The sequence below is a fragment of the Lepidothrix coronata genome, unplaced genomic scaffold, assembly GCF_001604755.1.
Source record: "Lepidothrix coronata isolate B3197 unplaced genomic scaffold, Lepidothrix_coronata-1.0 Scaffold290, whole genome shotgun sequence".
Classification (NCBI taxonomy): Eukaryota; Metazoa; Chordata; class Aves; order Passeriformes; family Pipridae; genus Lepidothrix; species Lepidothrix coronata.
Window position 1 is genome coordinate 886,716 of NW_016690470.1, and position 10,301 is coordinate 897,016.

At 57.6% G+C, this 10,301-nt stretch overlaps 1 protein-coding gene across 1 annotated transcript; it reads right to left on the reverse strand.

The window, feature by feature from the left end:
* Positions 1-928: 928 nt before the first annotated feature.
* On the reverse strand, positions 929-10,070 carry LOC108508325 (AN1-type zinc finger protein 5-like). The gene is made up of 6 exons (XM_017837064.1): positions 9,862-10,070; positions 8,700-8,865; positions 7,586-7,667; positions 6,660-6,778; positions 5,133-5,243; positions 929-3,344 (listed from the first exon to the last, which is right to left on the reverse strand). The coding sequence occupies exons 2-6, from the start codon at positions 8,848-8,850 to the stop codon at positions 3,196-3,198; spliced, it is 612 nt and encodes a 203-aa protein (XP_017692553.1). The 5' UTR covers positions 8,851-8,865; positions 9,862-10,070; the 3' UTR covers positions 929-3,195.
* Positions 10,071-10,301: the final 231 nt, after the last annotated feature.

Sequence of the window (10,301 nt, forward strand, 5' to 3'; positions counted from 1 at the left end):
CTCTTCCCAATGCACCCCAGGGTCCCATTGGCCTCCTGGCCCCAGGACACACGGCTGGTTGTGGACAACTCGTCCTCCACCAGGACCCCCCAGTCCCTCCCCGCAGAGCTGCTCACCAGCAGGTCACCCCAAACCTGTGCTGGCACGTGGGGTTGTTCCTCCCCAGGAGCAGGACCCTACACTTGCCCCTGTTGACCCTCATTAGGTTTCCCTCTGCCCAATTATCCAGACTATTAATGTCCCACGGAAGGGCAGCTCAGCCCTCATGTGGATCAGCCACTGCCCCAGTTCTGTCTCAGCAAACACTGCGGGTCCATTCCACCCCTTCTTCCAGGTCACTGATAAACAAGTTGGACCAGGCTGGGCCCAGAGTTCATGTCTGGGGAACCCCACTGACCACAGGCTCCCAACTGGATTCTGGATCATCTGGATCAGGACCCCGTGAGCTCTGCCATTCCCCCACTCCTTCACCCACCTCAGTGTCCACTCACCCAGCCCACAATTCCCGAGCTTTCCAACTAGGATGTCACAGGAGACAGTGCCAAAAGTCTGGCTGAGTCCTGGTGCCAAAGGCTGCCCAGATGCCCCTGCATGGACATAGGGAGGGGTGGAGGCGTTTGGGGCCTGTCCCAAACCCCCTTCCCTGTTCCCGCTCCAGCCCCACGAACACAACAGGGGCACCACAGGGGGATCTGGGGGAACTCAGGGCCAGGGGGGAAGAATCCCAGACTTTACAGAGTAGTCAGGGTTGAAAGGGATCTCTGGAGTCCAGCTCCTGGGGGTTGAGATCCCAGGAGTCTGGGTGCTGGGAGTTAGGGATTATCCATAAGGAAACTGAGGCACAGAGCCCCCAGGGCCACCCCGGAGAGCCCAGAGCCAAGTGGGGCCCACACAGAACATCCCTGCCTGTAACAAAGCACCCACAGCATCCAAGCAAACTAGACTGTGTTGTATTTACACTCATGGAGAGGGAGGGAATAACAGGGAGAAGGTTGGTGGTGGAGAAGCTGGAAGGTGGCTGTGGGCTTTCCCGCCAGATCCATGGGAGCTGCTGCACCTCCCTGGAGCTCGTGGCCCTCGGGAGAACACAAGGCAAGGGCTGGCTGCAATTCCTGCTCCCCCTGAGAGCCATGGATCGTCCTCAGCCAAAAGCTCAACAGCAAACCCAGCCCAGGGGTGTCCAGGGGTAACACCTGCGGCCACTGGCATGCTCTGGATGTGATGTCCACGTTATCCAGGAGCAAAAACCTGAGGGAAAGGCTGGCAAGGGGCAGCCTCGCTCCTCTCTGTGCTGGAGGGGGGTTTGCATGAGTTTTGGAGGTCAGGACCCTCCTGGTAACACTGCAGGATGGCAGTGCCCACAGAGCACACACTGCTCTGGCTGGATCACACTGGGAAACCCAACACCCAGGAGGATCCAACCTTGCTGAAGGATCCCCTTGCTGAAGGATCTCTGCCACAACTGCCACGAGAAAGGCTGGAAAACAGCACTTGGAAGGAAGGATTGGCCATGATCCTCCCCCTGCTGCTCCCTGGGGCTCTGCTCTCCAACACCCAGGCAGACACTTCCCAAGGGTGGCACAGCCAGCAGTGGGGCAGAGTTGCTGCTTGTCCCCTGGGTCACATCCAGGGTTCTCTGCTTGTGACACCAGAGCCCCACAGCTGCTTCCCTGCTCTCGGTGTTCCCAGGAAGTCCCTGGGTATGGAGGTGGCTGTTGCTGTGCCCCAGGAACTGGTGCCCCACCTCGTGCTGCATCCCTGAGCCCTGTGTCTTCCCAGCAGTCCCAGAGCCCTCCAGAGGCTCCTTCTGGGCTGATGCCAAGCTGGCATTTGGCTTTCCCTAAACCTCCCTACACGTTTGCCAGTGTGCCCACCCCAGACCCCTTCAGGTGCTTTTTGGGGTGCTCGAGTCCTCTGAGCGTGTTCACTGCACCCCAAAGCTCCCCCTCTGCCTTCCCTGGCACCCCAGAGCCCTCCCTGAGTCTTCCACCAGTCCAGGGAACTCTCTCAGTGGGCCCAGAGCTCTCCAAGCACCTCTCCCTGCTCCCTGGGGCTCTCCATGGGCGTTTCTGAGCCCCCACCTGTGCCTCCCCGGGCCCCTCCTCGTGACTGTTCCCGTGCCCTGCAGCCCCTCCACATGCCTTTCCCTGTGCCCAGTTCCCTCTGTGCGGCTTTTGGAGCATGAGGGAGGGAGGAGGAGGCAGGAGAGAGGGCAGCTGGGTAGGCTCCCTGAGCTGCCCCCGGGGGAGGAGGGGACCCCGCTGTCACCTGGGGGCAGGGACAGGTCCAGAAGCAGAGGTGTGGGGACCTGAGCTTTGTGCACAACCCTGATGAGAGCGACTCGTGTAAGGCAGAAGGCAGGGAGAGCGGAGAGAGGGGAGGGGAGGGGAGAGAGGGGACACAAACCTCGCTGGGGGAGTGGCCGAGGTTCTCCAGGGGTGTTGGAGCACGGGAGGCTGGAGCAGGGGTGTCCCTGGCTCCCTCCCTGTGGAGAGAGGCACGAGGCAGTGAGCGGAGCCTCTTCCCAAAGGTCCTGCCCTGCCCACGTCGCTCCAAGCCACGAAATAACTCCCCTGTGCCAGCCCTGCTGCTCAGTCCCCTCAGGGCTTCTCCAGCACAGGGCGGGGAGGGGGATTTGGGGCGTCAGAACCACGGAATCAACTTTGCTGCATCGGAGCCCAAGCACCTCCCGGGGAGCAGACGGCAGCCTGGCTGCCGGGATCCCCCAGCTCCCGGGATTGCAGGAGGTGGGGCAGAGGGAACAAAGTCCAGAGGCTGCTCAGGGACTCTGGCACCAGTCCTGGGCGGCTCACGGGACTCGGAGCTGCCGGGAAGGAAAAGCCCAGATGCTCACACCACGCAGAGCGCCCGGAGAGAGGCGAGTCCCAAGGTCTTTAGCACTGGAGCAGCGGAGCAGGACGGCCCCTTTTCCTTTGGGAAGCTGGTTGAGAACACATCGGCTGAGCTGTGGCTGTCGGACAGGCAGGAAGGGAGAGGAGGAACACCGACTGACTGCCCAGGAGGTGCGAGGAGCCCCGGTGGTGTCCCGGTGCCGGTCCGTGTGCGCTGCCCGGGTCACCCTCGCACCACCGCTGGGGCCGGGAGGAGGAGGGGAGGAGGAGGAGGGAGGCTGGGAGGAAGGGGAGGAGCACCAGGCCGCCCTGCTGGCTGCAGTTCGAGCTGCTCAGGCCCCCTTCACAACTTCTGGATCTTCTCGGCGATAACGATGGGGTTTTCCTTGCGGATCTTCTCGGCAGCCTCTGCCTTGTAGTCGTAGGGGCAGGCGTGCATGTCGGAGTACCGGTGGATGGCACAGAACAGGTTCCCGCAGCGGCAGTCGAAGCCTGAGGGCAGGAAGAGCACGAACAAAGCCACATCAGGCCCCGTCCAGCCGGGCAGGAAGGCGGCAGGGCCCCCCCAGCTCCTTCCTGCCAGGCCAGGAAACGCCACCAATGCACACAGAGGAGGGAGGGGGTCACTGTCCCCCCCGGGCCAAAGGGACTCGGTGTGGGGGAGGAACACGGGTGGCTCTTTGCCTTCCCCTGGCTCAGCATCTCCTCGTGCTCTGGGCAGCCCCAGCTGTCACAGCTCCCAGAGCAGCTGCTCTCTGTGTTCCCCAGGGACAAGGGACATGCCAGGCACTGCAGTGCCAGATTGCTAATCCAGGCCAGGCTCCCCAGGCAGCCCGAGCTGGAGCTGAGCCCTCGGAGCCAGCCCAGCTCCCCAGGGTCACACAGCAGCATCTGCACTGACCAGCAGTGAGCAGCAGGACAGTCACCACACTGGGATCACTTTTGAGCTATTTGGGCTTCAAAATTCCTAATTTAGTCACTTCACTGGGGGACAATGCTGCTTCCATTAACACAGCACACTGGGAAACTCAGGCAGGAGCAGGGATGTGCTGCAGGACAGCAGGGAATCGTGCTGGCAGGGAATCCTGCTCTGTCCCGTCTCATCTTTCCAACTACAGCCCACAAACACCTTGCTCCGAGGTGCCAGTTTACTCCTGTTGGAGAAAACTAATTTTATCCTAAATAATGCCCTGAATACACAGGACTTCTCTGCAAGCTGAATCCTAAAGGAGGAAAGTTCTCACAGTTTGAAGTTCTTAAGGAAACACTCATCCAGGAAAACCATCCTCCCTGCAGATCCAAAGGCTGGGCACAGACTACCCTGCCCAGTTCCAGGTTTATAAACCCACGCTGATTCTAGGACAGCACCCTCGGACCTCCAGGCAAGCTCAGGTTCAAACTTCCCAGCCCAGACATTGCCAAAGCCTCTTACTGAGCCCACAGTTAATCTTGGCAGGGGAAAAAAAAAACAGTTAACCCCTTGTAAGTACTACTAATTATTTTTGCTGGCTCTTATGTAAGTGTTCCCCATGAAAACAGCCAGTCCCTGGCTGCTGGATGCACTACGGAAGCTACAGAGGTGAGTGCTCTGCTGGGCCAGCGTGACCTGCACGGCTCCCGAGTTAACTTTTTCCAGGGAAGCACTAAATGCCAGAGATAATTTAGGGGAACGATGTTTTTATGAACAAACCACAGCCAAATTAATTGCTTCACTTTCCAGGGGCAGATTTCCCATCGATAGCACTGACACCATCCCCGCACCGCCCTCTCCAGCTTCACAGGCTGGATGCCGAGAGCCATCCTGCTCTCAGGAAGCCAACAGTGGAAATCAAGCAGCATTAACAACTGGGGTGAGTCTTGGAGAGGGATTTTCCATTTGGATCCAACTCGTTCCATGTCCCTATTACGAAAGCTTTACCGCAGACCTGAACAGGAGCCGACTCCGACCCGCTCTGCCTTCGCTCTCCGGCAGCTTTTGCCAAGCAGCAGGACCAACCCGAGAGGTGCTGCTGCATCCAGCTCTGCAATCCTGCATCCCAAGGCTGCCAAGGACCCCGGCAGGGAGTGGGATGTTCCCCAGGCTGCTCCCTGAGCCGGCGCTGCCGCGGGTCAGAGCTCTCCTCCCAGCCCCCCGGCAGCACCTCGGCTTGGGGACGGGTTTGTGGGGAACCTCCAGCCACTGCCCCTCTGAACCACCAGAGCACGAACAGAGCTGCCCCCAGGGCTCTCACACCACACTGCTGAGGCCACAGCCAGGTTTGCCCGGGGCCAGGGACTCACCAGTCAGCCCGATCTTCTTCCGGCAGGTGAAGCAGCGATTCTTCTTGGGTTTGGGTTTCTCCGCAGCGGCCTTGCCCTCAGCTGTGTTCTGGGATATCTCAAGCAGGGTACCTGAAACAGAGGCAAGAGTTTTGCTGCCCTTCTTGATAAAACCAAGCATTTGTTTTACTGCAGGAGGTGCTCGAGGCTCTAACTAAATTCTGGGTCTCTGCCAGACCCTCTGTGTGCACATTGCCCTGGCTGACAGACCCCAGACTGGGAGATCTGCCTCGTTCCACAGAGATCTTACACCTCACACAGCCTCACATTTTCTATTTCAAATGCCTTAAATCCAAGGCTGGAGTGGCCACTAGACAGTCACTACAGCTCAGCTGCTGTACAGCAACACAACTGTCAGCTGAGCCCCTAGTTAATCTTGGCAGGGGAAAAAAAAAACAGTTAACCCCTTGTAAGTACTACTAATTATTTTTGCTGGCTCTTATGTAAGTGTTCCCCATATGTAGGTCTCAGAATGCTTTACACAGATATCCATCACTGCCTCTAATCTACCAAAGGGAAAACTGAGCTCTGAAAGCCAGATTGTTAAAGGTCACTGATGCTTAGCAGGATTTCCTCCAGTACCTAAGCAGGTTAGCGAAGTCAACAGGAGGGAGGAGCTCTGGCTGCAAACAGATACACACCTGCAGTGCAGGCTGCTGAGGAGACAAAACAGTCAGAGACAGCTTTGTGGAGCTGACCCTAAACAGCTTCCTAAAAACCACAGAGTCAGAAGAAAGGGGCAGGCTCTCCCAAGCCTGGTTCCCCACACAGTCTCTCACCTCGCTGTTGTAAATTGTCTCCTGGGCTTGCAGGCCAGGGATTACCAAACCCAAAATGCACAGTCATGTGCAGTGACTAGAGCCAGTTTTTTTAGCAACTAGCAGCTCCTGGGATTTTTTTTAGCTTTCAGTGCAAGCTGTCAGCTGAACCAAAGGAGGGTGTCTCTGCAGAATCACCTGGTTATGGCATCAGCTGGAGGATGTACCCGCTGGGCAGAGCCCCCTGTGCTCCCCAGTCCCTTCGGGGGGGAAACACCCCCTCGAGGGACAGGTACCCCCATCCCAGGGGTGACACCAACCAGGCCCCGCTGTGTTGGCACTGTCACAAACACGTCCCCTCTCTCCCATAACTCTGGTGGATCCCTGTCCCTCCCTCCCTCAGAGCTGGCAGGGGAGTGCTGCCAGCGACAGGCCGTGGGCCGCTCCGGGCTCGCTGCCATTCCCCGGGAGAGGCGTCATGGAAGATTATCCTCCTGCCAGCGACGACGCCGGGGCTGGCAGCTCCTCAGCCCTCAGCCCACAGAGCCACCTCTATCAGCCTGCCCTGGGGCACAGCATTTGCTCTCCTGTCTCACAGAGGAGCTGTCTCCTCCTCAGCTCTCTCTCCAGGTGTGTGAGGGGACGCCTGTCCCCTGGGGTCAGTGGCCAGCGCTGCTCAAACCAACTCTGAGATTTGTGTCACTCACACTTGTGCAAAGGCCAAACCGACCTGATGAGGAAGGTGCTGATGAGGCTTCTTCTGTCTTGCTGAACTCCTCTGTCTCAGTGCTGGTTTCCTCTCTGGATATGCTCATGGCTGTCATCTGATGGGTCACAGGAGTCTGAGCACTGGGAGCATTTGCAGCAAGCGAACAAAGAGCAAACACAAGGGTTTTCCTTTGATGAACAGTTATGTGGGAGAGACCTCCAGCCCATAAAGTTAATTTCCTTATATTCAGAAGTAGGTCAGGAGTACAGCAGACCTGAGATTTGGGATTGCCCTAGAGATCTGGGATCAAAGTTCTTTACAGGCATACATGGAATGAACCTGTGATGATTTCAGTTTCCTTTTGTACCCAATTATATCTCACAGCCAAGGCTACAGCTCCAAACAAGTCCAGGAATAGGGCAACAGAGTTATGAGTCAGGACTGTAACGTGACAGAGCTCAGTGCAGCTCTAACATCCTTCCCATCAAACGTGCCTGAGATCTCTAATCCTGCTGTCACAGCTTCAGACTGGGTCACCAGCAGGTGCTTTCACTTGAAATTCTGAAATATCCCGAGCTGGAAGGGACCAAGTTCATCATCAAGTTCAACTCCTGGTTCTGCACAGGACAACCCCAAAAATCCCACCACTAAGGACTGAGTAGGAACGGAACAGCTGAACACAGGCAGTGACAGAGCAGCTGCACTGGCTCCAAGAGAACCAAAATACCCCTTGATTCACTACCAACCCCCTGGTACCTCACTCTACACATCATCATCATCTTCATCAAGGACATCTCAATCTTCCAGATAAACCAGGGTCACAGTGAGGAGTTTGACCCAGCCCATTTACCCCCTTGGCCATGTGACAGGCGACACCCTGTGCCCCGTGGGCCAGAGCTGGATTTTAGCAGGGCTGTAGATCCCCTGCCCCCAGACCATGCCCCTACCTGGCTTTTGCATCCTCAGGTGTGGAGTCTCCCTCTGCAATTGCTTCAGAAGCCATGGGGCTGCTGCTGGGACCACTGGGAGCTACGAGACAAGACCAGTCTTGGTAAAGCCTTTGAAAAACGCCAGCAAGTTCCTCGTGTGCTTGACAGCCAAGGGGAAAGCAGGAGAAGTGTTCAGCAGTCCTTAAGCTCCTGTTCCCTCCTGGAGCTGGGAGAGCACACCCCAGCTGGGATCATTCCCATATCTCTATTCCTACACCCTCCCCTCCGAATTTGTGCCCAGGTCTCTGTGGGGGTAACACATCAGGGCAGTCTGGACCTTGAACCAACATCACTGCAGCTTCTCTGAGGTGGAAGAACCAGATCCTCTCCCAGCTTCAGCAGATAGAGGTTGGTTTGTGTCAGCTGAGGGTCTAAGTCGGGGGGTCTAAGAAAACTCTCTGCCAGGAAAAGCTGTGTTCCTGATGCATATTTGGGGGGGGGTAACTCAAGGAAAGCCACGATTGCACTCAGGAACAAACTGTGGAAGAGCTCTGGGAAGAATTTCTCACTGTGCAAAGCCTGTTCATGGAGCATCTGCACGAACTCCCAGCAAAAAAACCCCCACAACCCTGCTCACAATGGAGAGAGCATCTTCCTTCTGCTCCCAGCTCTGGGATGTACCAGGAAACAAACTTTTTAGGACATGGATTTTGGTTGTCAACACTGTTAAGGTAAGAAAATTATACAAACCAAGTAGGCCCAGTTCTTCCCAAATAAAATGTCATTGTGGGGATGTATGGGGTTCCCAGCAGTCAGCACATAACTCAGGGAACAGGGAACAGCTAAAACTGGGGTCACCATGAGCACAGGTGAAGTTTTACAGTTTACTGGAAGGGGCTGACTGGGAGAGGGCTTCACAAACTGGTGGGACCGGGAAGGAAACAACTGCCCCCCTTACAGGGAACACAAGTGCTCAAGGGTCCTTGATTTAGAGCCTTGGGTCTCCAAGGAAAGGCACAGACATGGCTTTTCTAGGAGGGGGTGAACCTGCTGGTGGCCAATAGCAGTTGCTGAACAGAGTTTGCCTCCAAACTCCCATTTTAAAGCAGATTTCTCAGAAAAAAACCTCTACCTGGGGGGCTTATCCGGTCACTGCTCTGCTGCCTCTGCAGGAACTCCTTGTAGCACACGGAGCACATCCCGTTGGTCCGGGGGCTGCCATAGAACCCGCAGCCCGTGGTGCACAGCAGGGGCACCTGGGTCTGGTTCGTCTCCTGAGCCATCCTCGCCCCTCCAAGCTGCAACCAGGAATAAAACCGGGACAGCTGTGAGGGCCATTGTTCGCTGCAGCTGCTCAGGAAGGAGCACAAAGGATCCCGAGAGAGCCCAGTTCCTGCACGTGCACCACAGCACAACCCCAGGCCCTCCAGCACAGGGCACTCGGGGCTCCTAAAACCCGTGTCCTGGGGCCCTGGGCCACCCAGAGCTGCCAGGAGCTGCCCAGAGCCAGCCTGGAGAGCCCGACAGGAACTGGCTCCTGGTTCTCCCTCCTGCCCCACGAGGCTCCCGAAATTCCTGGGGACAGACAAGCACATCAGACCTGACCAATCCCCTCTCCATCAGCACAAGAAGTGCCACCATAGCCCTGCTAACGACCCTGGGAGCACCCACACGGAGCTGCCCCTCAAACTCCCAGTCAGTCACATTTTGGGTTTCATTTTGAGCCTGTCTCAGTTTTTTAATTCTCAGGAGGATGATGCAAGCGATGCAAAAAGAACCCACTGACATACGTGGGTAAGGGGAACGTGAGCGTGGTTAGGCTGGAAATAAGGATGAGGGTTTCTTTCCAGCAGCAAGATGTGATTCAGGAACACCTTCCCAAGGAACAGCTGACACAGTGAAACCTAATTTTAAATTTAATAATAATTCCTCTCTGGATCGAGCACAGCCCCAGGAACTCGCCCCTTCCAGCCACACACGATGGAGCATTTACAGGGCCAAACCCACCGCAGGGCTCCAAATGAGAACCATGAGGAGCAAACAAAAACCACACACCATCCCAATGCGTGTGTGGACAACGTGGCTGCGGCCGGTCCGGCTGTGACACAGGACAGGGGGAGGATGTGAACAGGACCAGCTCGGGCACAAAGCGCTGGCACCGCGAGCCCCCAGCAGCGCTGCCTTTGTGGGGCGCACAAAGTCCCCACCACCTCCCAGCCACTTCCCTCCCCGCTCCTACAAAACTCGCTCCCTTTACTGCGAGGGGAATAAACAAGAGGAACGCAAATCATTACCCTGCCAGGAGCGCTCCCGTGGGATGGACCCGCACCAGCCCCGGTCGGGCTCAGCTGGGGACGGGGGGTCTCCGCTGCGCTCCCGGGGATCCCTCGCTGTGCTCAGAGCGGCGCTGCCATCCCCGCACCGGGATCGCAACCGGCCTCTCCTCGGGCAGCCCGGGTGGATCCTCGGGGGGTCCCGGGGTGGATCCCTCAGGGGTCCCGGGGTGGATCCCTCAGGGGTCCCGAGGTGGATCCCTCAGGGGTCCTGCGGTGGATCCCTCAGGGGTCCCGGGTGGATCCTCGGGGGGTCCCGGGGTGGATCCCTCAGGGGTCCCGAGGTGGATCCCTCAGGGGTCCTGCGGTGGATCCCTCAGGGGTCCCGGGTGGTTCCTCGGGGGGTCCCGGGATGGATCCTGGGGGGGTCCCGGGATGGATCCTGGGGGGGTTCCCGGAGT

Coding starts and splice junctions, on each gene's coding strand:
- LOC108508325 (XM_017837064.1), bottom strand. CDS start 8,850: ATGGCTCAGGAGACGAACCAGACCCAGGTGCCCCTGCTGTGCACCACG. Junction 7,668..8,699: donor TGACCGGATAAGCCCCCCAG/GTAGAGGTTTTT, acceptor CTTGTCTCGTAG/CTCCCAGTGGTCCCAGCAGC. Junction 6,779..7,585: donor CCTGAGGATGCAAAAGCCAG/GTAGGGGCATGG, acceptor AAATGCTCCCAG/TGCTCAGACTCCTGTGACCC.